Consider the following 17227-nt stretch of genomic DNA (forward strand, 5'->3'; position numbering starts at 1 on the left):
GTTTAGCGAGACACGTCCTTAAGAGTGTATATTTAAAATATGTTTGCGTTAGTGTTACCACTCTGAACCAGGAGACTGGGGATCAATGTTATAACCACAAAAACGCGTTATTAGATTAGAACCACTTTTTTTTAATAAACAAAAATTCGGTTTCCACATTTTTGTGGACATCTTCAAAAGTGTGTGTTTTTTGATTTAGAACATTTCACTTAAAAGTTACTCACTCTGACACACAGAGCTTAAAAGCACTATCTTCTACAAAATTGCTTAAGCATTTTTAAATCGGAGCTTAACTAAAAACAAATGTTTTGGAATTTCTTTTCTAGATTTGAAGAAAGAAAACCCCTAATACGTCTAGGCCAGTGATCCTCAGATCTATCTTCCTGCAGAGTTTAGCTTTAACCCTAATCAGTGTCTTCGGGATCATTAGAAAATCACAGGTAGGTGAGTTTTATCAGGGTTGGAGCTAAACTCTGCAGTGCATCGGACCTCCAGGGTAAGCTTTGAGGAAGCCTGGTCTAGGTTGTCTATGACGAAGGGATCCCTGTATTGCATTATACATTGATGTAATAAGATGTCGCTTCCCTTTTTGCCCCAGTCATCATCGCTGCACTTCTGTGTCACAACTTGGGAAAGTGTCTTCAAAGTAACACCAAACTGGGAAGTGGATGTAAAATCTGGGCACTCGGACAGTATTACAAGAACACAAAGAATCGACCTCTTCATGTAAGGTAGTAGAAAATAGTCTCCCACGTTTATTGGAGGTAATCAACTGGGTTTCAGTTAAATCGGTGTTCATTACAAAACACATTCACTACATGGAATGATCAAAATAAACATCTGTGTCACTTCCAGCTCCCCCTTTCCCTCATCCATTATTTTCACATCTGGATCAACCTGGATGGGAGAAACTGGATTTCATACAGCTGTAGAAAAATAGAAAGAAAAAAAGTCCACAAGTAAATTAAATGACTCAACATTAATTAATAAATATTAGCTAATAAAGCAGCTTCTTCCATTCAGCAATTAAACCAAGCATTCATATGACCTCTACTGGATATCATGCATTACTACAAGATCATCTTAAAAAGAATTAGTGGAAATAGTGCAAATGACATAACCATACCTTTTTACAGGTGTCTGGTCAGAGTAAAAAAATGTGCCTTCATTATATAGAGGTTTATAACCGAATGTTAGTGTCATATATGATCTTAGGACATTACAATTAGCTTGGATTCTACATTCAGCGTTTCATATTTCATAGACTTTTTGGTCAAAAGAAATCCGTTACCCATTGTACAATAGGCAGCAGATGAATCAAAACCACGTCTAAAACAAACTCACGAAGACAAACACAAAACACAGAAGGAATCAAACAGGGTTTATAACGCATATAAAAAGGAGAAAGTGGACGTAGAGGTGATTCAGACAAAATAAACTAGATCTTTACAGGTAGCAGCGGAGAAGGCAGCAAGGATGGAGGCGAAGACGAGGTTGGGCGACTGAGAAGCGTCGACAGCAGCGTGGAGGCCGCGGGCACTGTAGTACTGCACCAGAGGGACCGTCAGCTTGTGATAGGACTCCAGTCGGGAGCGCAGAGTGGTCTCGTTGTCATCACTACGGCGAATAAGGGGCTCCCCGGTCACCTGTGGACACATGCATCAGAACAGACCTCTGCAGCGATGCTCATAGCCGTCCTGTTAGTTACAGTAAGTTTTAGCTTCTCACGTCATCCTTCATCGGCTCTTTGGGAGGGTTGAACTCTTCATGGTAAGACCGGCCGCTGGGCTGATGAATGAGTCTGGAGAATGAAACGGATTATTATTTAATGTCTACACAAATCTTTATTATTTTTAATCTGTCTAGTGCAGGCTAGAGTACGTAAACATGGTCCACTCAAAATAATAATAATAATAAATCATCATTTTGCATTTGTACTCAAGTGAAAATGAGGACATATTACTTTTACAAAAAAAGTTATATATATTAATAGGGTTTCTATAGCTTTATTCAAGCAATTGATTTATGTATCCATTACTTGTGTATCAAGTATTAGTCCTTTACATTTAAACTAAAGAGTCATTGTCATGCTTCAAAATTCTTACTAAATGGAGGAAGTAAGGAGGTACACTTCCTTTCTAAAAAACAACTAAAACCACAAAAAGAAAAGTTTCCTGACACCTCCTCCATTAAAGACAACAGAAACAAATGTTTAGAAAACCTGTCTTGTTTCTGAAATGAGTGACATCTTTTCAGTACATTCTGCATTTATTAAATTAAACCGAGGAATCAGAAAAACATCAGGGGCGGTGGGCTAAGCTCTATTTTTAAAATGTACAAGCCCCTCCATGTTCATACCTCCCACAGATTCTGCGCACAAGCAGGGAGTCATCAACTGAGAACTCAACCACAGAGTCCAGTTTCTCACTACGCTTCTCCAAGAGGCCGTCCAGCTACGAATGAGACAGACACACGGGCTCCCATTTCAAAATTAAGCACTTCAGAGATGTCTGTGGGTCAAAGACTGAAAAAGTCCTCACCATTTCTGCCTGTTTGACCGTCCGGGGGAAGCCGTCCAGCAAGAACCCGTTCTTACATGCAGGCGTGTCCAGGTTGTTGTCTATGAGCTCCACCACCATCTCATCACTCACCTGAAGGAAAGGTAACGAAACAGACTTCATCGGGACTTCATCCCTCGAACACACGTGAAAACCTAGAGCATCTGTTCATTTTACCAGTTTGCCGGCATCCATGGTTTCCTTAAGCCGCTGACCGAGCTCTGAACCAGATGCCACCATGGCCCTCAGCATGTCCCCAGTAGCTAAATGACACACACAGTACTTCTCTGCAAGCTTGGGTGCCTGTGTAGGCCAAAAAAAACAAAAAAACAACAAATTTATGGAATTAACCCAGAAATAAAAACAAAAAATAAAAATGTAAAATATAAGGACAGCTAAACAACCTTTCATGGGGGAACAGTTAATACATATACTTAATATTTATATCTAACATTTGTCTTAAATATTAACATATTTAAAATGGTATTTTATTAAAACGGTCTTTTTTAATTAAAAACGATCTGTATGAACAAACCCGTAAAACGCAAGCACTATTTGTTCTGTCGTAACCACATCCATAAGCCAAGTTTGGACCGTTTTACTCAAGTTCAAAGCGTGCACCAAAAGTTGCTTAACATCAGCAAGCGGTATCGCAAACCAAGCGGACTGATTTGTAAGCTGATATGCCTGTTCTTTATGGGCTGCCGAGCTACATTGCCGCTCAACAGGACAGGAAGCTCTACAGTTTTCCCAGTGCTCTCCAATTCACGTGTTAATGGTCCCGTTGGGTTCAACCGATCCGAGTGACGGGAATAGTAAACAATAAGCCCACAACCGCGCTGAACGAATAACCCGCTCAGAAAGAGACTATTAACCGCCGGGACAACCGGACGCTTTAAACAGGATAACGTTTGTTTTAGTAAACGAAGCCTCGCGCACAAACTTATATGATGACGTCATCTGAAACGTAACGAACCTGAACGGTGACCGAGGCTGTCATTTAACGTGAGCATTGTGCGTCTACACCATTTCACAAAAGCACAATTAAACAAACGAATCCATTACAGGTTCGTGATACCGCGAGGCTGGGTTGTTTCTTTTTGGGGTGAACTACCCCTTTGCATGAGTACCGCCGTTACCCATCCCGCTGCTGCCGGACGGTTTAATCAGAACGAGCCACGCGGCCCTGGGCTTGAACTCTCACCTGCGTCCCCTTCCCCGCCCCGGGCGGGCCGAGCAGAATGGCTCGGATGCCTTGCCTCACACCGGAGACCGCTTCGTCCGCTTGCGTGCTGGGGGCCATGGTTACAAGTCGTAAACGAGCTAAGGACACTTCTTCTCCACTATACACTCCGCGTCCGCAAACTCACTAGAAAAGGAAGTGGTAACGCCTCCGTTTGCTCTGTATGGACTCAAAATCCCGCCCCCTCGCGCAAAGCCGTCTGTCTGATTGGCTAACAGCACGTCAGTTTATCCACAGCGCGAGCTCATTGGATGAAAGCGAATGCCTTGTAGTATCGTCTAATATCCGGAATTTGGCCTGAAGTGACACATCGCACGTCAAGGAGATGTTAAAGTTTAGATAAGGATAAATAAGATATCCGTATCTAAAATGACATATTAATATTTACATCATACTGTACAAAGGTTGCTATTACGCTTTTGTTCTCACCATTTTATATTAACCACAGACCATCATTCAGATGTAGCGTAGCGGTCACCCTAAAATGAACTCAACCAACGTTTGGCCGTTGGTTGCATTTATGTTCTGTTCTTCAATAGTTAAAATAGTATTATTCATTTTACAATGCTGAATCACATTTGCTTGTCATACTATTCTTATTATCTTAATTTCAGATTTATCCAAAGAAATACTTTAGTTCAAACATCAGTGGCGGCAGATCACTTTATGAGCAAGTCTCAGATTCATTATTCAGCCGATTCGTTCAAAGCAAACGATTTATGAAACGCCGCATTCAGTTGCTCAGAAATGCACAGCAGATCTGCTATGGAGTTGTTTGTAACCGTTTTCATTGACAAAATAGAAAAATAATAATTTATAATGATGGTAAAATGTAATTAAAGTCACTCGTTTGTTCTCGACAGGTCCTCAATTAAAATCCCGAGTCCTCCAAGTTTGAGACTTACTAAAGTACTACAACACTATCAGGCTTTTCTAAAACATGCTAAAGTTCTTATAGTGAATAGCTATAATTTTACAGTAAATATTTAGTAACACTAAATGCTTCTAGTCTTACTGAATACACTGGTAAGATACGAGGCTAAACAAAACCAAGAAATTGGTAAAAAAAATATGTTGTCAAAAGCTTGTTTTATTGAAACCACAGCTCTGTGTGATACATGGAAGCCACATTCGGAGTGTTTTAAGATACTATAAACAAAACAGCCAGAACACTAAAGTGCCTTAAGATTACTACAGTGATGGGGCTAAATTTTGGTATCGTGTATTATAGGTTTTACAAATTTGTCTCTGTCAAGACAATACGACATTTAGTGTAGATTAAAAGCTTTTGTAAATGTCACTTATTCAAACGCATTTGGACATAGATACGTGAATCTAAAGTTAGTTAGAACCATTAAAAAGTTATAAAATGTTCATATAAAATTACAAAGAAAACTCACAAGAATATATAATATATATATGGTGTAGAGAGCATAGAAAATGGGGACTGTGCATGATAAATATATAACTCACAATTAAGTCACCTGGGTCAAAAAAAACAAAACATTTCATTAACAATTGCATTCGTTTGAAGGCACATATCCCTCAACAGTGTTATACCAGAAACTGAGCTAAAAGAGCTTTGGTGAAATAGGGAAGGATCTAATGTTTTACATTGTCTGCAGCTTTTTTTAACCACAGATTGTTCCAACACTGCTCATAAAATGTCAAAAAAATAAAATAAAATAAAAAAATTCCCTTTCATTATCCAAGTGAGCTCTCTACGGTGTACTTCTGAAAATGACAAATACATTTTTATGACTCCAATCCAACCAAACCTCCCCCCCCAAAATCTTCAAATTTAAGGAAAAAAAAAAAATTAACTCGGCCCTATAACAGCAAATATACAAATATAACAACAGATCGTGGGTCTTGGCAGTACTTAATATAAAAATGTAATTTGTCACCACAAAGTACTGACATTAAATGTGTCGTTCATTGAAAGGTTTAAATACTGCCTCCTATCTTTCTCCACAAATATTCTGAGAAATCTGACTACAGCAGTCGTTCACAATACATTTAAATACACATATACCAGTCTAACATAGCAAACAACTTTCATTAATCTTTAAACAATCCTCACTAAATTACACAGATGAAAGGATCAAAAACACCTGAATACCCTTGTAAGGCAAAGCATTTTGTCAATTAATTGAAATGTCTCAATTTATGGCTTTTAACTTGTCCAAACGTATAATTGCGAACTCTTAAAATGTATCTGTAAACACTGTAACTGTGACGCCGTATTGCACTTCCAAATCAGAAATATATGCAGTCAATGTGAAAGTCAAACTAGGATACTTTTGGTCCTTGGTGCCTGAAGAGGTCAGGCTTACATGGGTTTGTAGCATGAATCTGGCTGCCATGTGCGCAGGTCTGTCAAAATCTGGTTGAGCTTCTGCATCCAAAGGTTCCTCTCATCCTTAGTGTCGGCGCTCAGCCAGTTCCTGTATATTACAAAAGGGATGTTCTGATTTAGGATTCGATCGTCTCCATCAAAGCACACGAATTCACGTCGTTAATTGGGTCTTACTTTGTAACACACAGCGTGTCCTTGCACTGGCTGACCAGGGTCTCTCGGTCATCCTCTCTTTGTGGTCTCACAGTGACGAGCTCAAAGGTATTGGGCCGGGCACAGAACTCTCTGTTTGCAGGCTCTACTTTACGACTAGTACAATTGGCAAGGTTAACACGACCGATTGGATTCTGTGGGAATAACAACAACCTGTTAACAAGAATGAAATGCATCTCAAAAATTAATACAATTAAAATAGGCCCACCTTTCGTTTTTCATCATCAGGGTATGTCCAAAAAGAGATGCAGTATCCTGAAAGGACACACCACCTCCTGTGCCAGGCTCCAAATCCACTAACATCCTCAAACATAGTCTACAAATAAAAACACCCTCAATGGCATCACACAGAGTGCAGGAAAGTGTATAACAAGCGTTTAATAATGACTTGGTTACTAATATACTGTCTACCATTCTTTCAGTATAAAGACTCACCAGGAAGCCTCTTTCCGTTATCCGCGAGCCAACCTCGCACTGCATTTTCAGATAAACGTGCCCCTCCAACGGACAAAGGAAAGGTACCTGTAGCAAAACAGGACACTAAGCACCCAGCCAGACATCCAAATAAGGGGCGTCATTTGCAGGAAAGTGAGCTATAAAATGTAGTAGCAACACATTTCCCTGAAGGAGTAACAAAACACCTGGTCTACACCCAAATTCAAATGCAATGTTGTGCACACAATCGGATATAAGCAGCTTAAAGTGACAGCTATCACCAAAAAGACGACACCAAGCCTTGTTAGCCAAACACTCAGACACACAACCAGTGTTACCAAACACAGAGCAAACATAGCAACCTTTTTGTGAAACATGTCACTGAGCAGCTCTCTTTCAACCCCTTCATATTTGATCTAAAAGAGAAAAATGACTGCATGTGAAAGAGTCTGGCATATGCAAATGGCAGCACTGTGCAAGAAAAACAAGAGTGTTAGAACTGTATTAGGCAGGTGTGAACACTGGTGCTGTGGTTAAACCTCTCCCTCTCTGACGTTAGCAAGCAACAGAGGGTATGCATTGACGTCACTTTAGTGACGGAACACACCTACTTCGTCCAACTAAGTGGCAAAACACCCTGCAACTTGGCTGGCACTAGTAATTGGACTCAACAGTCATTCTTACACCTTACCAAAAACTGCGAACATGGACATGTGGCCAAGAATAGGGTTTCCTGACACGTACACGTATACATATCCGAATCTGTAGTTATACAAATGCCTTCACACTTGATCTTCTAGACAACACTATAAAAACAATACAGCTAGATCTAAATCTTACACTACTGCTTTATATAAGCTTTATCAATCTACAAAACTTTACTGAAATTACAATGTGTTATGTATTGTGCTGAAATCAAAGTCACGAGAATGACAAAAGGACATTAGTATTGTATTGTAAATATTTAGTACTTTAAAGTTACCTGCACAACTGTCAGATGACAGTTCTCCATTGTGACTGTATCAGTCAGTTAGTTTATTTTAACTGCATTGAAAGTGAACGCTATGTTGTGTTGCCACTCAGTGGGTGTAACCCCAGTCACTTCCGTCTACTGTGTGGCGCTGTGTGCATACCCTCTATGCATTCAGTGATTTGCCTGGTGATGGTGTTAGTATCGTTTGGTTTGTGGAAGAGTAATGATGATACAGAGACGGAACCAAAGGGAGGAATGTACCTTCTCCAGCGGGAATTTATTTCTCCCAATAGAGGAAAGACTCAGCTTGTGGGATCCGACAAGTACAAAGCTACTGGTGCGCACTGCATTTGGACCACCGGGGCTAGCCACAACTGCAAGTGAAAAAAAAAAAAAAAAAAAAAAAATTACATTTGTTCAAAAACGTTAATTGAATTGAACAGCATTTGAAAGGTCATTAATACTCACCAGGTGTTTGGAGGTTGCTCTTCTAAAATAGATAATTAGAGAGGACACAAAAGAAATAAAACATTTTTATAACAAATGTTACAGTACTGTTTTAGATGTCATACAATATTAAATGCTGCATTACGTGTTACAATATTACAAAAGACATGATGCATGAGGTGAAGCAACCTTTAAATTGAGGTTAAAGTGAACAGACTACTCACAGAGATAGCAAGGAACCTTTTTGGTGTGATAGCCTGTGAAGATCAAATTTAAGAGTAAAAGAGTGAAATATAGTGATCAATACTTACAATACAAAAACACAGCACTACTAAGTACTAAAAGACAAAAGGCCTTTTTACTTAAGGAATGAATAAAAACACCATTCGCTTTACTCAGACCGACAAGACATAAAAAAAAAATAAAAATCTAACCAACTGCTTGCACACCAGCAAGTGATGACTCTAAAACACAGCATACCAACAAGCATGCTTCCATGTCATGGAAATGCCGCTCACTGCTCCTTACAGTAGCTGTTTTTGTGTTACACACTACACCTATATGTAGTCATTTTAACCCAGTACATCCATCATCTGGCTGAAAGGTTCTGTTTGCATTTGTGTACCTGCACCAAGAAGTCTGGGTTGAGCACTATTTGTAATTGTGCCGTGTCAGTCCAGGCTCACAAGAAAACACAACTAGGACCGTACACGACAGTTCTTAAAACTATTCGGCCCAGTAGTGGAAAAGTGGCTTATTAGTCTACCTTTGACTTGTTAGGCTTTTTCCTCTTGTCAGGGTTCAGCTCTCGTTTCTGAAGCTAAGAAAAAAAAACCCAAACATTTAGTAAATCTTTGATAAAAGTAAAGGGGTTCACATGAAAGCAAAAAAAAAAAAAAAAAAAAAAAAAAAAAAAAAGCTTTACTTACAAAACAGTAGACCTCAATATCAATCTCAAAATCATTGGATACGTCAGACCTGCACGTCAAGGAAAGTAAATATGATAAAAACGACACTGAGGTGATAGGGATGTCAAGAGTGGCTCAACAGGAAGTGACACTTACAGGGTGAATCTGGTGGAGAATGTCAAAGCGTCGCCACTTAGACCAGTGCGTGTGCTTGCTAGAGGAGTCGCCACGGTGTTCTCAGCTCCGGCACGGATCATCACAAAGAAGTAATGGTTTCCACATTCTTACATCAAAAATTTTGACATGATAAGCGTCTGATTGGACAAAGATATCAAACAAAAAAGGTTTCTATATATAAAAACAGAAACATTCTCACCAGGCTTGCTGGCAGAAGAACAGATAAAGTCAGCCTTTAGAGGAAGTCGCAGCTCCAGCAGTGAAATTGACCCTTTAGAAGCAGGTATACCCATATCCACCTGGGCACCGCTAGTGCTTCTCTTTTGAGCTGCTGGACCCTCTGCTTTTAGTCGGTCCAGTTCAGCCTTCAGGGCAGCCCTCCTTTCAGCTGAAACCGAAACAAAGATGTGATTAGCCCAAGTTTAAGAAATAAAAATCACTTGACAATTTCACCCACCCAGCGAAAAAAGGGAAAATATGATTACTATTAAGAAAACACACTTACTGGCAATAAGCAGCAGTCTTTCAGCCTCAGCCTCCACTTGAGATCCTTTTCCATGTTCCTCATCTGTGCAGCAGTTGAGAGCCTGACTAGCCTGATGGATCACGGTCTGCTGCAGGTTCATCTCATTGGTCAACATCTGAGAACACAACAAGGCATCATAAATCCCATTCAGATCAAAGACAGTTCACTCACATTACTACAACTACGACAAACTAATGTGCAATAGGGCAAAATAAGTCCCGCCATCTAATTAAAATAGCCAGTTGCAATTGTCCAAGTAACTGCATTACTGCAGCTGTTGCAGGGGTCTAGTTCCCACAGAGCTTGTGACTCACTGCACATGCGTACCAACCTGAAATACACTTTTTATGCCATAAAAACCACATTTATGGGTCAGTTAATCTCAGATTTTATTGCTACGTAACTGTTTGTGCATGTGGCAAGTCACTAAGATAAACAGATGCCAGCACACACACATTTTCACCAGCACACACAACTTTTTCCTGCTGTAGACTGTTTTCATAATCTAGCCTTCTAATAAACTTGATAAAACTGCTAAACATTATTATTATTTTTATTTTATTTATTTATTTTTTTTTAAATGTAAGGCATACATAACTCACTGCTAAAAAGAAAAATGCATGATTTTTAATTGACAGGGTCCAAAACAAAATAATAATAGATAGCATTTTGAACAGACCTTCATTTTCTGCTTGATGTTGATGTGACTGGAGCTCCCATTGTTCTCCATTCTCTGAGATACTTCCTCTTTCCTCACAATCACCTGTTTAACATGAGGTCTCTCTGACTCAGTCTTAACCCTCGTGGATCTGTAGGCATCAATGCTGAAATCAAACAAAACAGTGCATTAAATACATTACATCAGCAAATCAGTTTGAATGTTGCTTAAGCAGAGACTATGAGCAGATGCATACCTGTAGAGAAGGTTCTGGTTTTGCTGCTCATCTACGACATCGATGCCGTCAGGTGATCCAGCTCGTAACATGCGTGTCCTTTGGAACTTACTTGGTCTGGAAACATTCTCAGGGGTAGAACTCTTCTCAATAAACGAGCTGGCTGGAGTTGATGTCTGGACCAAAATAAAAGTTAAATTGAGATGTAACGTCAGTTTTCAGGTTATCCAGCAAGATCACTGTTTAGCTAAGGACTTAGCTCACCATAGGCTTTCTTTCTGGGCTCTGGACCACAGCTGCTACAGTCTCTGCAAGTGGAGCAAGGAGAGACATGGAGGAGATATTCAGAGCATCATCTGCATCCTCCTCGTCACTTTGCTCCTCGCTCTCCTCCAGGACTCCATCAAACAGCTCATTTATCACCTCAGAGTTAACAGAGCCATCCACGTTCATCTCAATCTCACGCTCTTCATCTATTTCTACAACGTCAACAAGAATGTTCATGATCAAAAACACTTAATGGGAATTAGCTATAAAATATATTCATCATGATATAATCAATGAAAACGCATAAGAAAACAAAATAGTCAACATACAAGTTGCATTATAAATATCTTATATTTAATTAATCTTGTCTTTTGAGTGCATTCCAAAAAAAAAAAAAAAAAAAAAAAAAAAATTCTTAATATGAAGAACAATCTATAGTAAAACTGATTTTTCCCTTACCTTTCACTTCCTCTTGCTCTTTCACCATAGGCATCTTTCCTGTAATATTTCCTTCCTTTACTGGGCTTGGAAAAGCACACTCCTTGCCTAAAAAGTGACAATCTGTTTAACTCCTATTCCAATAAAAATAAGGACCACTATAGCATGGCTGCATCTTCATGCTGTTTTATTAATAGTAAAGGCAGATAAGGCTAATTTAAATAATTGAACAGAAGAAAGAAAATAGCAGGATAATATAGAAGAACATAATTAACCATATTATATAGTTGTCCTAATAAAATACCTTTTTCACTAGATTTAGAAGGGCTGTTGAGTACTTCAGGCTCATTATCAAGCACTGGCACAGAAGTTTGTACAGACAGTTCTGTTTCCTGAGGATAAAAAAACATTGTTAAATAACATTAAGTTCATTCTTATAATTAAATTAAGTACTCGATTTATAAAAAGGCACAACAGACTTAAAAAAATTAATAGTTCAAATCATTCAGTAATTTGTATCGCTTTATTTCTCTTCAGTATCAGTGTGATTAGTATTAGTAGTTTTTAGTTGCCTTTGTCATGTCAGCTACATGAATTAAGAAAAACAATTAAAAAGATAAGACAAAGGCAAAGTGATTAAATAAAAACAAAAAAAAACAGGAAAAATCTGCTTTCCCTTCTGTGGATTTCATATTGCTAAAACAAATTTTCCTTAAACTATATTATAGAAAAATATGGACTGTCATCTTAAACTGTGTTCCACTGTCCTATTAGCAAGCAGCAGAAGCAGAAAACATGATAGCAAACCTTGTTTTCAGGGTCACTCCTGACCTCACTGACATCCTCTTTGCTCCTTAACATGTTGCCTTTTTGAAAGCGATTACGAATTTGTGCCAACTCTGCCTCTCGCTCCTTTCATAAAAAAAAAAAAAATATATATATATTTTGATTAGTGTTGATGTTTCACATGCAATTTGACAAATATGGACTGTAAATAGTCAAGAATACATGCCATTTTCTGCTGCTGAGCGAGAACAGCTGTGGTGGAGGTGACCTGGGAGCACACCAGCCTCTCCTGGAGCAGTCTGGACTTGGGGGTGGCAGATGGAGTAGCCAAAGGCGTGTGTCCTTGACCTCCTGAGGCAGAAGGTGAATTCTGGTTGCGCTCCTGGCACCTTTCTCCAAAACGCTCCAAAAATGACTTGACACCTACTAAAGGTCAACATAAACATAAGGTCACAGACTTACACTACGATGTAGAAAAAGCAAAAAATAAAAAGAGCAAGAACACTGACCAGTAGTTCCTGCTGGGCCTCTGTGCTGTAAGGGTGTCGTGTCCTTGGTAAACCTCTCACGAGACTGAGGTATGATAGAAACATCAGCAGTAGAAGAGGGTTTAGGTGTCAGAATCGGTTTTGCAGGGCTTGAATTAAATGCTGCTGCAGAACTCGATTTAGATGGACCCTGGTTCTTCAGGGGGCTCTGAGAGACGTAACCTCTGTGGGGACTGGAGGGAGATGCTGTCAAAGATTTAAGTGGACTGGAGGACTGGGTAGAGGGATAAATCTTCAGTGGGCTGGAAACAGGAGAGGAATCGGCTTGAGCAGGTCTGGGCTGAGGAAACTCTGTCTTCTGAGCAATAGGAGGAACCACTCTGGTTGACTTGACTGGAGAGTAAACTGCTGGCTGTAAGAACAAATATTTTTAGATATTTTCAAACAGGATTCTTCACATCCCCTCAATACAACCACACACATTAAAAAGAATAAAACGGAATCTGTTGTTGGTGTGACCCACCTGCGGACCGCTGTCGACAGATTTGTGAAGAGCTGGTCGGGCAGTCTGAGGCCGTTCGACAGCAGGACTTGGCTTGGTATTGTTACTCATCACTGTACTGACTGGAGGGCGCACACAGGCCGTGCCAGGCTTTGCTTGTGCATTGTCCCAGCGAGTGGGCGGGTGTCCAAGGTCATCTTCCCAGGAACCGATTGTGGCGGCAAGGTTTGCCAGTCTACCCTTTCTTCCAGAACGAAGCTCAGAGTTTGTTGGTGTAGCAGGAGGGAGATCCACTTTGTGCGACTTCAGAGGAGATACAACTACCTTTTCTGGGACAGTTTCTGCGGTTCCTGAAAGCACAACTGTGTGTTAAATACATCAATGGTTTATTTGACTCATTCTGAGTCATATTATTTACTATAATCACATAATTGTCTAGATTTGGGTGTTCTGGAGGACCTTAAATGTGCACTTGTTATTTAAAACAAATCTATTTCTAATACATGATAAAATATCTTATAAACAAATCATTTGTATTTCTTCAGAATATATAAAAACAGGCAACAAGGATTTTGACATTCGTACTTCCATTCAAGGCTAGTGGTCAACTGACATAGTTATTTTTAATGGTTGATGGTGATAATTTAGAGAGCAGGGTAGCCGATGGCAGATAAATTTAATATCACAGTTCAATATTCCATAACACATTCATACCATTACTGCAATTTGGAGAAATGCAATGTTTTGTTTAAAAGTACAATGTTTGCCTTTGTTGGAGCAGAAAAGCCAGATATCAGCCTGTGAGATATATCAGCCAACCACAATTACAGGCACAAATGGCTGATGCAGTCACAACAAATACAAATTAATCATCCAGCTCAATATACTGAATGGTCCATAAACTCGCAATTAAGTTCAGTGCATTCAGGATGCGAGACAGTTGCCTACCCTCAGAGTCCCAGTAATGCCTTTGCTCAGCCAGTCTCTGTAGACGAGATCTCATGTTGGAGACGCCTGGGGTTGGTGCATCTTTCTGTGCCTCTTTGGCTCCCTCTAGAGCAGTGTGCTTCATTGCACTAGCTATGCTTTTTGCTGGAGATTGAGGAGGGTGCGTCTTTTCAGTGTCTGGAGGAGGCCGAGTGGCCAGCACTTCTGGTTCTGGTGTACAAAGAGCAGACCTTTGCTCTACAGGCATGGGACGAACGATGCTTGGAACCAGAGGTGGTTTCTTGTCCGTCATAGGCTCAGAGGCTGTCACTTGCAGGGCCGTTGGTGGGTGTTTGTTTTCTTCTCCAGAAAGAAGAGTATTTTCATCTGAACAGCGACGCTTTGAGGGTGATGGTTTGGAAGAGGGTAGTGCTATCCAAAAAAGAAAAACATCTTATTTTTAGGCTATAGAAGGAAAGTGACGAAACATGTATTATGTCAAAACAGGAACGCGACAAAATAAAATTTCAAAAACAACTAAACCTTTTTCAATGGTCGGCTCACTTATGACACTGTTTGTGTCTGTGAGTGGCTCCCTTGATCTTTTAGCCATTGGACGGTTGGCCGCCGTTGGTCTCTCTGCCATTTTCCTCTGCAGATTTTCTCTACGAGCTCGTGTGCGCTCTAAAAGTTTCTGAATGAGCAAAGTGACAAATTAGCTTTGCAAAGCGTTCAGTACATCACTAAGGCCTATATCACTGTGTTAAAGAAAAACAGACACCAAAACACAAACAACAATATGCAAATATAATACATTTTATGTCAGAGATCTGCACGATATGCATGACATGAAAGCAAAAAAAAGTGCATTCAAGTATCACAAGTTTTAGTTCCTTTTTTCATGCATGGGTTTATCTGCGCTGATCATCTCTGACTGTGAACAAACCAGCCAGCGGCTCTAGAAGAACGTATCACACTCATGATTAACAGCCCTGTTACTGAGCAAGACCAAACACATTCCTGCAGTGTGGCTGTTGGTTGGCCGTCTCCCAGGGAATGAGTGGAAATTTCAGTTAGGGAGCATTTCATGTCCATGGAATTTTGTCACGTGACCCTGCAGATGAATCCTATTGGCTCAAACCAGGCTTCCTGTATTTAACAAGCTATGGCCACAGCCCTGACAGCTATTGTTTTTTTCCTTATTCAAAAACATTTCATACTCAAAAGGCTAATATTTGTATGTACAAAAGGCATTCAATTCAAATATCCTAAGTTTATGCACCGTATTTACAACTTAATTCGTTTTTTTGACGTAAAAACCTTAAAATAAACCGTTAACTTTGAATACCAGACACTATACTCAAATAATAGACAAAACACTAAGATATAACAGATGTTAACCTGTGACTTAATGTCACACACTTAACGTTATAACAGAAACATTTTTTAAAACACGAATGTTAGGCCAAAACAGCAACACAACAACAAAAAACTAATCAGCATCAGTTTGAATGATTTTGCAAGTAAAAATAATGTTTGCTTTATTATATGCAGGATTTTGATCAAGTAGAGAAGCATTAGCTTTACACAAACGTTACAATGTAACGTAAATAAAACTGCAAATCGTCATATTAGAAGACAATAAGTAATTCAATAGGTAAATAAGAAGAAAGACAGAAGTTTAAGGATATCTAAAGGCAACAATAACGTTACATAGAGCACAGCGGACTGGTACAAGTGTATATCCATACCCTCCCTCACCAACTAACGAACATATGGTGTTATAAAGGGCACTCACCTCCGTGAATGGGTCCATCCTGGTATACACTACGATAAACTTAAATTAAAGCTCAATCCTCTTTGTTTTTATTCTTTATTTGCCTGGTGAGGGAGTTCAAGTCTCTCCGCTCTCTCTCTCACGCCACGCGCTCCTCAGCTGTTTGAAAATTTTGAATTTAGCGCTTGCTCACTTCTCACTGCAGCCAACGGTCGCAGACACGTCACCGCACACGAGCTGAACCAATGAGAGCCCAGTCCGTTAACTCAGCCACGCCCACACACCCTCTAAGCTCCCGTTTAAAATCGGCACAGTTTAATGTGTTTGCTGAATTTAACTATTTGCGTGTTCACTAAATCTACATTTTAAAGGCTTTTATTTTTCATTTGGAATAAACTTTAGGTACTTTCCTTTTATTTTGTGAAGCTGTTTGATGGCATTTAGGGATATTTGCTGCACGTAGTTTTTGGGCACCAGCATTTTATGTTCCTAACAATGAAAGTAAAGCAGTTTATTTATTCTTTTTTTTTTTTTTACATTTATTTTCCATATAGATAAATAAATGCATCTGCGAAGTGATGAAAACTCCATGCGTCATATTAACATTAATTTATCACCTATCTATCCTATCTATCTATCTATCTATCGTTTTCATTTCAGTCTTAAAGACTACATGAAATTTATCAACATAAAATGGGTCGCGCAAGGTTAGTAGATGTTAAAAAATATATAATGACAATTAAAATGTATAATTATATAAATTAAAGTTTAGATTAAAAAAAAAAAAAAATATATATATATATATATATATATATATATATATATATATATATATATATATATATATATATATATATGGAATTAAGTGATTTCTACATATTTCATCTAGGACCAAAATCAGCCTTTAAACTTAAAAGAAATAAATAGCTAAAAATGAATGAAAATTCATGATAATTATCAATATTATAAGCGTTTTTTTTCCTCTGCATTTTTATTGATCGCCCAGCCCTACAAACACAGCTACATGCGAGTCCAGCGCGGCATTATTGTTTCTCCTCACCAAAGCACGAGCAGATCCAGCAGATGGCAGTGCCGATAAAGACAGGCCTGCCCAGGCTTGCGCAATCTGGGTAACCGGAATTACATTTTTGTACTACAATGTACGCTTTAACGCTGTGCGTTTCCATTCGCTTTGATTGCGCGCCAGAAGTCAACGCATACATGATAAACAGCGTGTCCTACATCTGACTCTTCATATAACGGACTCCAGTGAATTATGTCAGCAGGTGTAGAGATGGAAAATAAATAGG

At 39.2% G+C, this 17227-nt stretch overlaps 2 protein-coding genes across 5 annotated transcripts; both read right to left on the reverse strand.

Moving 5' to 3' along the window:
- Positions 1-727: 727 nt before the first annotated feature.
- On the reverse strand, positions 728-3946 carry ak2 (adenylate kinase 2). 2 transcript variants are annotated; one of them, XM_043217339.1, is made up of 8 exons: positions 3763-3946; positions 2736-2861; positions 2541-2651; positions 2359-2453; positions 1729-1801; positions 1451-1646; positions 1292-1329; positions 728-926 (listed from the first exon to the last, which is right to left on the reverse strand). In XM_043217339.1, exons 1-8 carry the CDS (start codon positions 3859-3861, stop codon positions 882-884), a joined length of 783 nt encoding a protein of 260 aa, XP_043073274.1. In that variant the 5' UTR covers positions 3862-3946; the 3' UTR covers positions 728-881. The 2 variants fall into 2 exon arrangements, with proteins under 2 accessions (XP_043073274.1, XP_043073275.1); XM_043217340.1 differs by lacking the exon at positions 1292-1329 and having other exon boundaries at positions 3763-3945.
- Positions 3947-4873: 927 nt separating this feature from the next.
- On the reverse strand, positions 4874-16186 carry anln (anillin, actin binding protein). 3 transcript variants are annotated; one of them, XM_043218274.1, is made up of 25 exons: positions 15939-16186; positions 14684-14834; positions 14162-14572; positions 13235-13563; positions 12733-13123; positions 12450-12646; positions 12245-12349; positions 11742-11829; positions 11459-11545; positions 10997-11211; positions 10754-10908; positions 10519-10663; positions 9819-9954; positions 9513-9701; positions 9293-9419; positions 9158-9206; positions 8995-9048; positions 8453-8485; positions 8250-8271; positions 8043-8155; positions 7171-7224; positions 6809-6895; positions 6582-6689; positions 6335-6507; positions 4874-6248 (listed from the first exon to the last, which is right to left on the reverse strand). In XM_043218274.1, exons 1-25 carry the CDS (start codon positions 15954-15956, stop codon positions 6134-6136), a joined length of 3552 nt encoding a protein of 1183 aa, XP_043074209.1. In that variant the 5' UTR covers positions 15957-16186; the 3' UTR covers positions 4874-6133. The 3 variants fall into 3 exon arrangements, with proteins under 3 accessions (XP_043074209.1, XP_043074208.1, XP_043074210.1); XM_043218273.1 differs by having other exon boundaries at positions 12450-12649; positions 15939-16183; XM_043218275.1 differs by lacking the exon at positions 7171-7224 and having other exon boundaries at positions 12450-12649; positions 15939-16181.
- Positions 16187-17227: the final 1041 nt, after the last annotated feature.

This window comes from Puntigrus tetrazona, chromosome 19, assembly GCF_018831695.1.
Source record: "Puntigrus tetrazona isolate hp1 chromosome 19, ASM1883169v1, whole genome shotgun sequence".
In the NCBI taxonomy this organism is placed as follows: domain Eukaryota; kingdom Metazoa; phylum Chordata; class Actinopteri; order Cypriniformes; family Cyprinidae; genus Puntigrus; species Puntigrus tetrazona.

Bases quoted from the DNA above. Each gene is read 5' to 3' on its own strand.
- ak2 (XM_043217339.1), bottom strand. From the start codon at position 3,861: ATGGCCCCCAGCACGCAAGCGGACGAAGCGGTCTCCGGTGTGAGGCAA. The intron at 1,802-2,358 runs GTATGAACATGG...TTCATTCTCCAG, and splicing joins GTGCGCAGAATCTGTGGGAG to ACTCATTCATCAGCCCAGCG. The intron at 1,647-1,728 runs GTGAGAAGCTAA...ATGTGTCCACAG, and splicing joins AAGAGCCGATGAAGGATGAC to GTGACCGGGGAGCCCCTTAT.
- anln (XM_043218273.1), bottom strand. The intron at 8,156-8,249 runs GTGAGTATTAAT...TTTCACTTGCAG, and splicing joins GAGCAACCTCCAAACACCTG to TTGTGGCTAGCCCCGGTGGT. The intron at 7,225-8,042 runs GTACATTCCTCC...TTTCTCTTTTAG, and splicing joins ATAAATTCCCGCTGGAGAAG to ATCAAATATGAAGGGGTTGA.